This window comes from Mandrillus leucophaeus, unplaced genomic scaffold (genome assembly GCF_000951045.1).
Source record: "Mandrillus leucophaeus isolate KB7577 unplaced genomic scaffold, Mleu.le_1.0 Scaffold1090, whole genome shotgun sequence".
NCBI lineage: Eukaryota > Metazoa > Chordata > Mammalia > Primates > Cercopithecidae > Mandrillus > Mandrillus leucophaeus.
Window position 1 is genome coordinate 303,320 of NW_012099099.1, and position 16,151 is coordinate 319,470.

At 36.6% G+C, this 16,151-nt stretch overlaps 1 protein-coding gene across 1 annotated transcript in view; it reads right to left on the minus strand.

The window, feature by feature from the left end:
* The window catches only part of FOCAD (focadhesin), a 339,855-nt gene that overhangs the window by 85,153 nt on the left and 238,551 nt on the right, over positions 1-16,151 (minus strand). The window contains exons 22-24 of the mRNA XM_011988811.1: positions 10,629-10,717; positions 6,649-6,693; positions 2,090-2,231 (exon numbers count right to left, since the gene is read on the minus strand). Coding sequence (XP_011844201.1) covers positions 2,090-2,231; positions 6,649-6,693; positions 10,629-10,717 — 276 coding nt within the window. The remainder of the gene's footprint in view (positions 1-2,089; positions 2,232-6,648; positions 6,694-10,628; positions 10,718-16,151) is intronic.

The following is a 16,151-nucleotide window of genomic DNA, read 5'->3' on the forward strand; positions in this document are numbered from 1 at the left end:
ACAGCCCACAAAATTCTGATCAACATCTCTAGCATTTCTGGTGACTATTAACATTTAGTTGTCATTTCAAGCATCTTGACAACATTCACCTAACTCACTGAAAGATTAGGTAGAAACATGAATCATCTTCAGTTTGACAAAGAAGAGGAAAGAGAACACAAAACCAAAACAACAAAACCCCACTCATTAAAAATAAAACTTGGTTATTAAAGTCACTCATGACCATGGATGTCAAAAGCATTCATTAACTCACATGGTAACTGGAATTATTGTAATTCCTTGAATCAAACAAAGCTGTCACATCTTCAAATCTTTTGTTGGTGGTCATATGCAGGTTTGAATAATGTTTGAAAGTTTCCACTTTAATTAAATAATGAGGTCTTGAATTTGCATTGAGTAATAGCTAAAGGCAAGGTCATCATGAATAAAAGCAAAGCCCTATCTTTGGACTGTGTGGTTTCTCAATGTGTGTTGCAGTGTGTTGGTGTGGAGGAGAAAGTGAGAAAGGCTGGAACTCAAACTCTGAGCTAGACCCCTTTATTACTGGGGAAAATACTGTATAACTGGTAGTTTGACGAAAATAACACCAAAGTGAAGGGATCATAGAAAGGGGCATTGACTTTTTAGGTTGTAGATCTACGCAGCATGTTGCCTCTGTTAAAATATTCCATGGCTCTCTGAAAGACATGAAACAGTTCCTCTCTATAAAATCTCCATCTTTCTTATCAGTAAGATTCTAAGTTTAAAATTAAATTTTCATAGGGTAATTAACTAATATCATTCATGCAATAATCCCTTGGCCTCTTTCCCTCCCCTACATGTAATATATATCCATGGCTTTTGCCACACAGCACCAATTCTCTGTTTACTGGTAGTAGCATCCTTTGCAGAGTTCCGTCTTCCCCCCTATTTGAAGGTTAAATGCTCAATCAAGCTAGCTGTCCTACACTATCCAAGGGGTAGGCCTAGGACCCAAGGGACTCTGAATTTTAAGTAAGTGATACAAGGACAATAAATGACTGAAGTTGTTCTCGCCCACTGGAGGTGGTCTGCTTAGATGTTTCGTTAGTACCTGTTGCCTGGACTCCCCAACTTGCCTTGGTTCTTGTTTTTCCCAAAACTCAGTTTTTAAGCTTTGCCTTCAATTCCATGGGCTTCTAGATTCCATATACTTCCTGTTCCTTTTTTGTTTAAATGAGTCATCAGAGTTGGTTGTTTTTAGTGTACCACCAAAAAAACCCACAACAAAAATAGAATACAGATAGCCCATAAGATACTCCTTGAGGACAGAGACAGACTGAATAGTTTTGAATGGTTATTATTAATGAGAGCTTAGTATCTACGAGCTGTTGTGCTTCACATATATTAATTCATTAATCCTTCCAATAATCCTATTTGGTGAGTATTGTTATCCCTCCACTTTACAGATGGGGAAATAGCTTCTGAAAGAGGAAATTGCTACAAATAGGCCACAGAGGTAGTAAGTGGAGGTAATAGGATCTAAATATAGGACTTTCCTATTCCAAAGCCTATATTTTTTAACAACTCAGTTATGTCGTCTCTGTATGATGATGGCTACCAGATAATGAGACTTAAAACAAGAATAAATTCATGCCTTTTTATTTAGACAGATATGAATTATCCAAGAAAGTACACTGGAAATGAACAGTGGCCAGCTCACCACATGTTTAATTAAGAAATAACTGCCTTGCAAAAATGAATAGGCACTTTGTCATTGACATCTACAATTAAAATGCAAAGTACATTTTTTTCAGTCAATAAACACTGCTTATTTATCATTTTGACAGCATTGTTCACTTTCAGTAAGCCTAGTTAACCTTGTAAGATTGGTTACCACTGATATAAATACAAAACATAACCCCTATGGCATAACATTGGCACCTTCAAATAGATATGACCACTTAACTGTGATGGAGAAAGGAAAACAGAAAAGCAGCAAAGTTAGGAAGACACTAAGGCTCACAGTATAAAGGCCCATCAAGTACTATAACTTGGTGCCATAATCACAGAATCTAACCTTGTAAGCCCAGGGCCAGGCTACTTAAAGCCAGGCTTAAAAAGACATAACCAAAGCCCAATTGTTTAAATTACCCCAACTAACCTCCAGGAGCCCGTCAGAGTCTGAGGAGAGGCTGGCTTCATGTCTAGACACGACGACAGCAAGGCTGCTTAGAGCTAACAGTGCATTGCCTTTCACTACCGGACTCTCCCTGTTCAAAAGGAAAAAAAATTCAACAGAGAACTTTGGTATTAACCAAGAGAAGAGAAAGAGCTAATATAGGAGGGTAGATGAAGTCAAAAAGCAACTTGTATTCCTTCACAGAGTCTTGTAAATGCAGGTCTGTTTGTTCCCTGAGGCCAACAGTTTCTTTCCTTCCTTCTGAGTCTAGAGCTGATTCTGAACTCTTATCAATGTAGTATGGGTCATTATGCCTTTTTATAACTTAAAAATCCAAGCTTAGTAAGTTGTTTCTTCCTAAATTTTTATTTCATCATTTAACATTACATTTCCTAGGCTCTCTTCTGTGTCATTTTTGGCCTATTTAAAATTATTGATTTGTTCTAAAAACATAACTAAGACAGTTATGTCAATAAGCCCACCTGAATAGAATGCTCTTTGGCTTTTCTGAAGCACTGGTACGTTGAACTGGCTTCTAGCAAACCAGTTCAGACTGCACACCTTACAATTTGACACATGGCAGCTTTTCTCACTCATTATTATCCTCTCCTTCTTTCTCTTAATATGGCAAAGCTATCAACCTGAAAGTCAGTTTGAAATATAATTTGGAGACCCCACATAAAATACAAAGGAAAAAGCGCTGTTTTTAGACTATTTGGTCTGAAACTTGCCTTTTTATATCATCTAAATGGTAACTTTCTAATATTAGCAATAAACTCTTATGTTTGACTTCGGAATTTAACACAAAAACCTGAACCTTTTTAATATACTTACCACTTGAAAATGTACATTTAATATTATTCCATAATTCCAAGCTGATCCTATAAAGTCCCCTATGGGACATCAATGAGATGCTCTAGGTTTGCCAATTCTGTTATAACAGAACTCCAGCAATAAGAGCACCCATACCATCAGATTGTTCAGTTCTCAGTCCTATGATGTGGTTTCCCATGAATACAGACAATGTTCCCCAAAATTTGGACTTGAAACTTGAATCTGAATTCAGTGCATGATCCAAGAACCACTTCCTGCTTACCTCAGGGCAGGACTACAACAGATGTGAGGGATAAGGAAGATTTTCAACTCTGCTCCCTTAATGAGCCTAGTACCTCCAGTCCCAAGCCATAGTCTCAATTGAACACTGAGTCAGTGGGTATTAAATTGTTGGCGCACACATGTTTTCTTGCATTTCTGCTTCCATTTGGTAAGAATGGGACTCAGGACTTGCCATTAACAAATCCTTCCATCTACCTATTCGCCCATCCCTCCTTCCCCCTCTCAGTCCCACTTTAGAGTGGTTTAGCTCTGTGAAGGCTTGAAGTCTTGATCAGTTTGTTCACCCGACTCCAGTTCAGTTTATTCCTCCATGAGGCCCGTCAAAAGTTAATAAGACATCAACATTTATAATGGGGAGGGTTGGAGGAGAAAATGGGAAGGAAGCCTTGAGGTCTAAGCAGATGGCTCCAAGTTGGGTTTTGCTAGAGTTCTGCAAAGAGAATTACTGAGCACTCATATAGCTAATAAGAAAACACAAGGAAACAAGGTGGGATTTGGTCACTCCTAGGTGCCCTAGCCATAAAATCATTTAACAAAAACAAAATTAAATATTTTATTTCTAATAGTATCTCTTTCTTTTAACAGAATATCCTGAGACCTTTCCTACTGTAAAATGGTCATGAATCCCTAAAGCTGAGTTTTAAAAATAGTTTTAAATTCTGAGTGATCTGAGAATTAATTAGAGTCCCAGTTTTATTATCCTGCAGAAAACATGAGGTCACTAGAATCTGAGTATCAAATGTCATAAAACAAATACATTAGATAAGATAACATAAAAAGTTATTTTTAACCCCAAAATTCTGAAAGAGAAATTAGCCTCAGTTTTAAAACAGTACCAAAAACTATTTTATTTCAAATCCTTCACTAGTCTTGACATACCTGAGTATGTATTGTTCTTAAGTAATGGAGAAAAATTTATTTAAAACCACTGGTAATAAGATCTTTGGTTGCAGAATGAACGAATATTTGGACAATAATCTTTGAATTAAAAACCTAGTCCACTCTACACAGTGCAGCCCTAGGCCAAGTTACACATTTCACAAAGGTACCATGACTAACTTTTCGCATTCCCTTCACGCCTGCCACAATGACTTATGGATAGAAGGTACTCAATACATACTTAGTGAAATGAATTCAAGGAGGAGCTGGAGAGGTGGGAATCTATAACTGGTTCAGTAAAAACTCATCACCTTGTTGCTCAATAACTATCCCCTAACAGTCAAATGGCAGCAACTAATTTGCATAATAACATGTCAGCATCCATACAGTATTTATTTAGGCAACACCACTGACATTTTAATTAAATTGTCCTTTAAAACAAAATGATGTTATTAATCTAATTAAAAAGCACAAGGAAGGATGAGTTACACTGATGCTTTCCTACGGACAAAGTATTACATTACATATTAGTAAAGTGACTCAATACTTTAGGGATTTTTATCTTCAGGTTTAAATCTGTTTAATAAATAATAATGGAAATAAATTTACATCAATCATCAGGTTTTATACGTGTTCTGATTCTCCCTTACCCCATCCCTGAAGCTTTAAAAAGGTTATTAAATGAACAAACCAGGATCTTCCCATGATTGGTATTTTACTTTTTGCATTTAACTTCTAGCTCTGAACAAAACAAGCCCTATCCTGACCCAAATCAGCCTGTGGCAGCTGTAGCTAAGGATAGGGAAGCTAAGCTGGCAGTGGGCAGTAGTGAAGACCTCACAGGGTTGGAGGAAGCCAGTGGGAAGAAGACGACACGGTGACAGAATGATTTTTTTCCCCTGCTCTATCACCAGTCTCTCAGCCTCCAGACCTAAAATATCTCTTATTCACTTGCTGCCATTCCTAGTATTGTCAAGATTGCTTTATTAAAATAAGGTCTATAAAATACTTTGTAAGTTTTGATGAGAAGGTAATGCCACGAGAATATGAATTATTTTTACTCATGTGAACACACTTTCTTTAGGTACTAGTCACAAAGTGACGCTTTATGACTCTGAAGATCACAATCACCCTGGAATACAATTTTAGAATGGAAAATTGCAATAGCTACTAGACAGGGGAAATTATAATGTGCTTTAGGAGAAAGTTGGTAGTTTCTTCTGCATTCAAGCTTTTTGCTGCAAAGGTCAGAGCACTGCTTTTAATAGGATCTACGTAGACTACCTAAGAGAACAAACTATGACAGGTAAAGGTCAAAGACAGCCTGCATTCTCATCCCAGCATCCCCTCCCCCTCTGATACGCAACTGTGCCCTCTCCCACTGTGTCTGCAATTCACCAAACTGGAAAAAAAAGACATAAATGAGTCTCTATCTAAGCTCTCTGTACTTTAGTTTTCATTTTATCAACAGGTATCTCCCAGTGCCTTCCATAGGACTGAGTCGGGGAGGATTATCACTTCTAGTTCTCTTTATCCAGAAGACATGAGACTGAATAGTGATAATCTGCTGAGATCAGACTTCACAGTTAAGTGTCTGTTTAAGAAATTACTAATAGAAAGCTAACTCTAAGGTAGATCATTTTTTGTTTTGTTTTTAAGGCAAAATCTATTTAGCTACAGAAGGTTTTGCGACATGAAAAGGATAAACTATACTACAATTAAAAATTTCTAGATGATATGGACTTTCAATACACATGAAATTCTCTAGGTCAAAGGTATATCTATGTTAGCTGAAGGCGAAAAAGAAAGGAGTCAAACAGAAATGGCAGCAGTTAAAGGAGATGGTGGAAGGGAGGAGTGTAACTGGCATGTAACTTACTGCCAGGAACAATTAGTCAACTTATTAGTTAACAAAGGAACCTGAAGAGATTGTTCAAGCAAGTTCTGGGTATTTTTTAGTGAGAGCTGGCTTAAGGTAAATAAAAACCATCAAGGCAGTGACAATCAAGTAATTTTTGTTAAAACACCATAAGCACATGACTAAAACTGCTTTTTTAATGGGCCTTGGCATTAGTTTTTAGCATTTAAAAATTCAATTTTTAGATATGTTGAACCCAGTAACACCAATGGAACAAAAGGAAGTACTACCAACATAACTCATATTAGCAAGGATTTTTTTTTTTTATCCCCTTGAACTAAATTACAGTCCTTTAAGTCTGCACCAAAGCACATGTCATCTGTTAGGTATATAGCAGGGGCTCAACTTCAGTGACTCCTGATGTAAAAGTTATATGTTAGTACCAATCCCTCTGTATTTTCACAAAAAGACATGTAGTAAGAATTCACCTACTATAAGAAAGGGTAACGATTAATTTTTTTGAAAAATAATTGAAGAGTACTTTAAAATCCTTAAAGTTATGACATGCCCTAAAAGGAGAAAATGTATGTACCATGTACCTGCCAGGAAAAAGTATTTATAAAAAATGTTTGATAAAAGACTAAATGGATCTTACTTTGCAGCTGCCTTGGTGATCTCATCAGTCAGCATGTCTCTAACCCTGCAATAAAGACGGAAAATAAATAAGAGTTTATGGTAGAACAAGAAATCATTCCTTTCTCTTTTTCATCAATTAATAAGAACATCCAGCAATGGCTCCAGATCTTAAAACTGTACTAGAATTTCAGTGTAAGGTGAAAGAACTGTAATAAGGGCTCTGCTTCAAAGACAGCTTCATTTTCCTGTTCATGAGGTCACTGAGTGGAGGCAAGGAGGAGGTGAATGTGTGACTGAGAGGGGATATACGACAGCACTGTAACAGTATTATCTCAGATGGAGTGGTGCGTATACAAGTGTCCGTTATATTAGTCTCTACAATGAACCGAATGTTTGCATACCCCACCAAATTCACATGTTGAAATCCTAATCCCCAATGTGGTGGCATTTTGAAGCCCAAATGGACTAAGACAGTCTCTCTTTTTTACCTGAGAGCTCACCAAAACATCAATTTACAATTTCCAAATTGTACATATGAAATAGTTGCCATGTGTTCATAGAAAATGCAATTTCAAACTTTTGTTATATAGTCACGGGAAAGCCAAAAGAAAATAATTATACTTGTGGGTTAGAAAGAAGGTATGTACAATTCAAATATTTACAGAACCAAATTTTTTAATTCAATATAGAATTTTCAAGATAAAGTAAAAAATAACCACTTGCTGTCAAATTTACTTTTTTAAAAGGATTGTTTTCAATATAAACATTGAATTTTATAAATGTAAAGGTTTCATAAACATTATTAAAGTTATTGCATTTAAATACAAATTATATTGACATTCATAAATATTTACATTTGATATATAATAAAATCTTAGCTATTCAGCACTCTGAGAATGAGTCACTCTTAAGAGGCAAGTTTTTCAGACAGGTGCAATACCTCCTATAGATCTCAATCTTTTATTTTTCAAAAGCATTTGACTGTAAATTTCTCTAAAATGTACTGTCTAGTTTCTGTGTTCCTAAATGGAATATAGTCCATTCAACGTAATATTTCATTGGTCAATGTGGGATATTTACAAATGATGACCTATGTATACTTACATTTAAGGTCAAACTTTCCACTTGTGCACTAAAGCTACTTCTCTACTCCCTCCTCTCTGCTGCATCACACATTTTTCCATCTCTACTTGTATTATTCCCCTTAGTATGTGAACCTACTGTAGTATCCACCCTCTAAAAGAAGAAAGAAGAACAAGCCCACCAGCTATTGCCCCATTTCTTAGTCTGTTATACATCAAAACTCCTGTAAAAGATTATCCATACTTGATGACCCTAGTTATCTCCTTCCACTCTCTCTAGATCCTGGCTTTTGTCTCAATAACTCTTACCAAAACAGCTCCCGTCATGATCACCAATTATTTTCAAGAGACTGAATCTAATGCTCAATTCTCGGTCCCTATCTTCTGCAGCCTAACAGCAGCATTTGACACAGTTGGTTATTCCTTTCTTAGAACACCTTCTTTCCTTCGCTTTTAAGATTTTACCCTCTTTTGTTTCTTTTTCTACATCACTGATAACTAATTTTCCATCTGCTTTATTGGTTCCCTCTTCATCTTCCCCACCTTTAAATATAGAACCAGGGCTCAATCTTTTGAAACCTTCTCTTTCTGTATTCACGCCCTAAGTGACCTTACCCAGCATCATGATTTTAAATGCCATCAATATGCTGATGTTCACTAAATTCACCTCTCTAGCCCTGAGCTCTCCCTGGAACTACAGACTAGTCAACAACCTGCTTGCTATCTCTAACTGGAGGCTAATGAGGCATCTCAGGCCTAAGTCCAAAATCTGATTCCTACTCTACGCAGACCTGCTTTTCTCTAGTCTTCCTTGTCTTAAATGGAAATGCCATACTTTTGTTTAGAGTTAAAATCTTGAGATATCTTTGATTGATCCCTTTCTTTCACATCCTTTATTTCAAGTATATCATATGGTATCTGCTTAAAATGATTCAAAATCAATGTACGTTTCCACAATAACATCCTAGTCTAAAACACTATTATCTCTTGCCTAAATTATTGCAACAGACTCCTAACCATGCCCCGCAGGGTGTGTTTTCAACATAACAGCTAGAGTGGTCCTTTTAAATCATGAGTCAAATTCTATGATTAAGATCTGCCAATGTTTCTCCATCTCACTCACAAAGTCCTCTTTGTGCTGACAAAGACTCTCCACCCTGCAATCTCCCGAACTTCTCTACTCTTAGGTCCACTATTTCCATCCTTGCTCTCTCTATGCCACACAGGCTTTGCCAGGTACGCTCCCAGGGCCTGTGATGAATTCACTGTTTCCTCTTCCTAGAATGCTCTTCTGCATATCAGCTTGGCTCACTCCACCACTTCTTTCAGGTCTCATTCAAATGTCACATTATTAAAAAGACTCTGTTCACCCTACAGAAAATGGTAGCGCCACCCTCCAACCTCCCTCAAGCCTCATTCACTCTCTATTCCCTTTATCATACTTTATTTTTCTTCCACGAATCAACTTCTATCATATTCCATTTGTTTATTTGCTTATTATAGGTTTCCATCTACTCAAGTATAAGCTTTGGAAGGACAAAGAAGGGGCTTTATTCACTACTGTTCCTCTGTGCTTAGAACAGTGCCTGGCACATGACAGACACTCAATAAATACTTTTTGAAATAATAAATCAAGTGACGACTTTACTTAGATTTGGGATTGTGTTCCAATTAAGTGAGGATGATGAAGAGCTCACTTCAAGGTAGCTTATTAGTCACCGCAGGTTTAACTAAATGTTTTTTTCTTTCTTTCTTTCTTTTTTTTTTTTTTTTTTAATAAAGATAGGGTTTTGCCATGTTGCTCAAGCTGGCCTTGAACTCCTGGGTTCAAATGATCCACCTGCCTTAGCCTTCCAAAATGCTGGGACTACAGGTGTAAACCACCACACCCAGCCTATATCATTCTTAAGAAACTTCTAGGGACCTGTCTCCTTTATACCCATATATACACAGCCCATGAGTTTTCACCAGCAATAGGTATCGATAGGTCTTTCTACATATTTTAAAGAACTTAGCAAATATACTACTTCACCAATTATCACTTTCAGATGATTAAATGAAAAATAGATGCAAAAGGTATGAGCAAATAGGATGCAAAACCCTCTAATCCTAAATCCAATATCATAATGTTTAAACTTCATTGCCTTTTTTTTTTACAAATCTAGAAAATATGGCTTAGAATACAATTAATCAAAAACACACACACACAGTTTCTGCTTTTCTACATCAGCCAATTGTCAGTAAATGAAAACCTGTAATTAAATAACCATTGGACAGATTTTCAGATTAAAGCAACCTGTGGTTGTAGGCAAAGCTATTTAGGCACTTTACTTACATTTAGGCTGGTGAAACACAAATCTGATACAGTATTCTTCTCAACCCATGTAACAATTTAAGTTGCTTTTATGAGCCAGTACTAATATATTTCTAGATAATATAGTGGGAATTCCCTAGGAAATGTCTGCCAAAGAAATTAAAGCCATGACGTGGTAAAGTTGCTCCTAATAATTATGTCTTGGGGAAAATGGGAGCAGAAGAAGGGAGAAGTAATCCTTGACTACATGTGAGGTAGGAAAGCAATGAACAGAGTGGGAAAAACAGAATTTTTCATTCAAAAGCATATAAAATAATCAGTTACAGGTGGAAAAGGGAAAAAGCAAACTGTTTCCACATTGTTTTAGAATGTGTGTGTGCGCGCGCGTGTGTGTGTGTGCGCGTGTGTGTGTGTATGTATAATTTATAAATAAAGCTCTCCATCTTCTATCTAGGGAATACATCTATCAGCTCTTCTGTCATTTCCCCTTCAGGCTCATATAGAAGTTAAACCTACTAATCTTAAAGCCTTCAAAGTAGTTAACTTTCCCCTCATAGCTCACTTCCCATGACAAATAATGGGCAGCTGAACACGAACCCTTACCAGAGCCAGGCTGTGCTCTTTTTGTACTGCACCTCCTCAGGTTCTTCTTTTCCATGTTTTAACTGCAACTCCAGCTCTCCTAGTCTTCCCTGCAAAAATCACAGCATAAATCAGCATGCAAATTTGATGGCTGAAGTGATTTTAAAATTTCTTTGGAAAACACAGATATATCATTTCCCATTTGGCCTTAAGTGTTCAGGATAGGATATTAGATTATGAAAAAGAATGTATGAGGAGAAATCATCACATCAATGCTCAGGTATTTCTACATTCACCAAAGAGGTAAAATCCTAGAGAAGTTGTATGTTTGGCAAATTTAGTGCAGAGAATTTCATTTTGGGATACTTACTGAATCAAATTTGAATTTCAGAGGCCCCATTTAAAAAATCTCCTACATGCTAGTGATCTGCCTTTGTTAGCAACTGATAATTTTAGCTAACACCAAAATATACCAAGATTGAGGGACATACACCAGTATTACAACAGAAACATAGAAAACAAGCTAGATAAAGCACGTAACACTTAAGATTCAGGTAAGATACAACATAATTTATTCTCCAACAGCTCCACATCACAATTCTATTTCTTGAGTGAACTTATAAAAATAGATACCATAATTCCCAAATTCTACCATGTGAAAAAAATATTGCTAACATTGTTCAAGTCCAAGGCCTTTAAATATGTATTATCTTTTCCATTTTTTTACTCAGAATTATTTTAATCAGATGCTTCCCCTTCTACTCCATCACCAATTACGTTATCTAAATGTGATTAAAATATTGATTTGTTGATGGGCCCTAACTTGGAAAAGAATTCAGCAGTGCAATGCCCAACCATTAGCGGAAGTAGATGTGCCAGTTTACATCTCACAAGCAGTAAACAAGAGTTCTGGTTACTTCATATTCTCACCAGCAATCAGAACTGTCAGGCTTCTAATTTTTACCATTTTGGTGGATATGAAATGGTCTTCACTATGGTTTTAATGTTATTTCATTATTTACTAGTGAGATTGGGCATCTTTTCACATCTTACTTAACTATCAGGATTTTTCTATTCTGTCCATTTTTCTATTAGCCGTCTTTTTCTTATTGATTTTAGAGTTCTAAGATATAGTCTATAGAAGAAAAGTATATATCTCTCCATACTTAGAAAAGTGATACACATTAAAGAGTTAAGGACATAGGCTCAGAATGCCTTGGCCTAATGCCATTTACACTTACTGGCTGTGTAAACTCAGACAAGTTACTTCACTTCTCTAAGCTTCAGTTCCCTCATTTGTAAAATGTGGCCAACAAATATCTCATGGTATTAAAGCATGACATTAAATAATATAAAAAAGTGCCTATTTAGCATAGTGCCTGATAACAAATAATAGCTACCGTTATTAGATTTGTTGTCAATAACCAAAGATCTCTACCCCCCTCTTATTTTCTTACAAAACCATCTTTCATGAATTTATCTAAATATTTCCTGAAATAATCCATATTTTTACCTGTATAATCTCATGGAGTAAGAGGTTCCCAAAAATCTAATATCCAGACTATAAAGTTATATGTCCTAGTACTTCTCACAGTTACTCACCCTGTGAGGTCAAAGACTATTTATCAATCTACGGAGTTTGCGTATTTAGCACAACTCCCAACTCACCATACCCTGGGGCTCACCAGTTCAGGCACTCTGAGATGTAACGGACGCTCTATTCACATCCTTCATAGTTTGTTTGCTTCAATCATATCCATCCTCATTCTCCATACTTTCAAAGATAGAATTCTGGCCCTTTCATTCTCCTGTTTGTTTCTTGGAAACTAGCAAGATATTAATATTGGTCTCCCAGGAGTCCAGGCAAAACAAAGTATAAAACAATTTTTATTGCCTGTCTCAATTATGCTTCTTAAATTATGCCTCCTTACCCCTAAAACATTTCCTATAATGCTTTTCCAAAAAAGGCAAGGAACAAGAAATTAAAAGGTTAAAATTCGTTTAAAAATAAACAAAACATAAGAAAACTAGAATACATGCACCTTCTTAAGAAGGCCTACCATTTTAATCTTCCCTGCAGTCACAAACCAGCACAACCATTCTATTGTGACTAAGTCGTTTTCATGTTTTTTCTTTCTCTGAGTCTGTTCTTTTCCATCTCCTTTTCTGGAATGTCTCCCTCATTAATCCCTGCCAGCCAATCTATGTTGGGCTATTTACTCAGATCCATGTTGTCTTCCAATTCTTGACGTACTGGTAATAGAGAGATCCAGCAGCATTCATCTCAGTCATCTCTGCTTTTCTGACTAACATTTTTGAGAAAAACTTATTGGGAGCAAAATGGCTACAGTGATCACCTGAATTGAGGATTTTTGGATTGCCTGTAGATTCCAATGATTAATCTAGCTATCCCCTCTGATTTTTAATCTTTAGCCTATACCATAAGAACTTGTTGATTATAGTAAGTAATTTCACCTAGCTTCCTATACATTTAAAACAAAACAAACATACACACACAAAAAAGGAAAAACAGTATAAGCTGTCATAGAGTAACTTATTAGAAGCTGCAGTTCCTGATCTGGGCTCTGATTTCAGATTATTTGGCAACTAGACGGCCAATTCAGGAAAAAACGCCTACAGTTAATTTGCTTTCATACCTCTCTCCTGTTTGAGATCATATTTACAATTCCAAAGAGCCCTTTTCACAAAGGCTGGAGACCTTAACCTCCACAGCATCCCAGAAGGGTAACAAGATAAAGACTGTAGAGGGCTCCTAACCAAAATGGCCTCTGTACTGTCAGTCAGCTTCTATCTGCATTTTTCATCTTAATGGGAAGAAATCTAAATACCTCTCCATGTCAACCACTTTGATATGCTTATAGTTAAAAACCCCAGGTTCCTACGGAAAAATTAGGTAAGGCTTGAAGCAGACATCTAAGCAGAAGCTACAAGTAGTGTTCAGATCTCAGACTTACATCCTAATTAGCCTCCAGGAAGTAATGGAGAATGTACCTTTTAGTGGGTTTCCTAGGCTTAATTGAATAAAACATCGCTCCTCGAAATGATCCTCTAGTTTAATGCTAAAAAATATGTCTAGCACCAGATGGAAGTAACTGTAATTCCTGTACAGAAAAAGTGTCTTCTAGGACAGAAATTCTTGATATAGACAAGGAGTCTGGCAGTTGCTCCAATTATTCCAAGATACCATAAACTCTATTTAAGTGTGTGGACTCATTTAAAAAACTTGTTTAAGCGTAAATGCATCAGTGTACTTTCAAGTAATAGTGATAGCCTAAAACACACTGCTGTACTTTTAAATAATACTGCAAATCTCATTTTAATCCATCCTTTCACTTTCTCTTCTTTTGTCACCAACTCTCAATGGAACTGGACTTACTAGAAATCCAAAGTTAAGGGATTTTAAATGATAAATAAAGATACCAACCATCACCTTAATAGCAGAATAATTGACCTGCATTGCTAAAAATCATGAAAAATCGACAGGTTTTTCATAGATCAAATAGATCTGCCCTTTAAAACATTAAACAAACTTGCATTATTTATTATAACAATTAATGACAGTGTTAGGGAAGATACATGGCACAGTGGAAAAGGCTAAGGCTCTGGAGTCAGACAAATCCAGGTTAAGTTCCTGTATTTTCATTTAGTGCCTGTTGGGTTCCTGAACTGTTTGCTTTGCTTTCCTAGCTAACCCTGCTTCCCCATCTATAATCCTATTATACATGGGGTTAATAACATCCACTTCAAAGGGTTTCTATACAGATTAATTGAAATAATATATGTTAAGTATTGGACACACACTAGTTACTCAACAAACCATAGCCCTTATTAAAAAAAAATCACGGCTTTTTTTTTAATCAATTGCAAGTCATCTGCAGAATTATACTATAATCCTATTCAATTTAGCCTTTCTTACACTAAGAGCTAAATAGAATTCTCAGTTCATTCTGCAGGAGGAGGAGCTCTTCATCCCTTTCTCCAGGTGCCCATAGCATTTTGAACATCCTTTATTAATGTACCAAAGATATTGTACTGGAATTGCTATTGGGCATGTTAGCCTCCACCAATGGACTGGGAGCTCATTGTGAGGAAGGAGTGCCCTCAGTGTCCCACACACCCAGCATGGGACCTCCCCAATAAAACATGTTCCATAGTTTGGTGAAGAAAAAACTCAACATTACTTGGGGAAAAATGAATGTGAGAAAAAGTGCATACTCTGACTTGCAATCTCATGCTTCCTGACTAAAAACTGTAATTGGCTGTTAAAGAAATACAGAGACGTGAGTCATTCATTCATTCACTCATGCATTTATCCAAAACATGCTGGGTGCCCAGATGCTGCTGAAGATAAAAATTGAGTAAGGAAACAATAAGCAAAAGAAAATGATGATTCCAAAGGAACATCTTTAAAAGGCAGATTACAGTACATTTAGAGGATCTTCTAAAACCGTTTGCTCAACGTTTGGCTGGTAGACTATGTGGATTTAAATCACCTGGCAGCTTGTAGAACACAGATTCCTGGTCCCCTATTCACTTCTAATGAATCAGAATCTCTGAAGATACATTAGTGTTTTATAAGTTCTAGGATCCATAAGATGGGTTGCAAAAAGGTTTTGCGATTAGAACACCATTGCCCAGACAGTCATTCATCTCAACCTATCCTATGCCCCCCTCACTCCCTCACCTCATTTTATAGGAGAGCTGTTATCTCTAACCACAATACCGCACTTCTAACCCTCCATGGAAATCTTATTCTGGGACATAAATTACTTAAGTAGCATCGGATTTTTCCTATTATCCTTAATAATCAATTTTAAGCTAGGAAAAACAATTAAGCTAGTTGTTTTCTTATATTGTTAACTGTATATTCCCCAACTGATTAAAAATTATTTCTAATTTTAAAAATTAACGAACTATAACTTATAATATTATTGGATCAAATAAACTCAAATTGAGAATATCTCATTCATTTAATGAGCACCTAGTATGTCTAGACACTTATGTCAGGGCCAGAGACAACAGACCTCCTGCCCTTAGGAGCATAGAGACAACTGGAGGTCCTTGCCAAATAACTAACATGATAAGGGCTTCAAAAAGGGAAGCTCAGATACTAAGCAAGTACACAAGAAGGGCATATAATCCAAGGCGAGAGAAGTAAGGCACACAGTGCCTGACCAGATAAATTGATCTAGAGAACAAGTAGAAATTGGGTAGGTAAAGAACAAGTAGAAATTAGGTGGGCAAAGAGGGAATGGCAGGGTCAGAGACAGAAAGAATAGTGTGTGTAAAAGCTAAGAGGTTATGAAAGACATACTGAGTTTAGGAAAACAAAGAAATTTAACAAGACTGAAACATATAAATCTGGAGGAAGGTTTAAGAGATCAGGCTGGAGATGTAAGCAAGTCCAGCTTGAGGAAGTACTGGTATAATGGAAGACGATGAGCTCAGTTTGGGATGCACTCAAGTCAGGTGCTGTGGGGCAGCCAAGCGAGGATGTCCAGAAGGCAGCAGGATGGAGGAGAG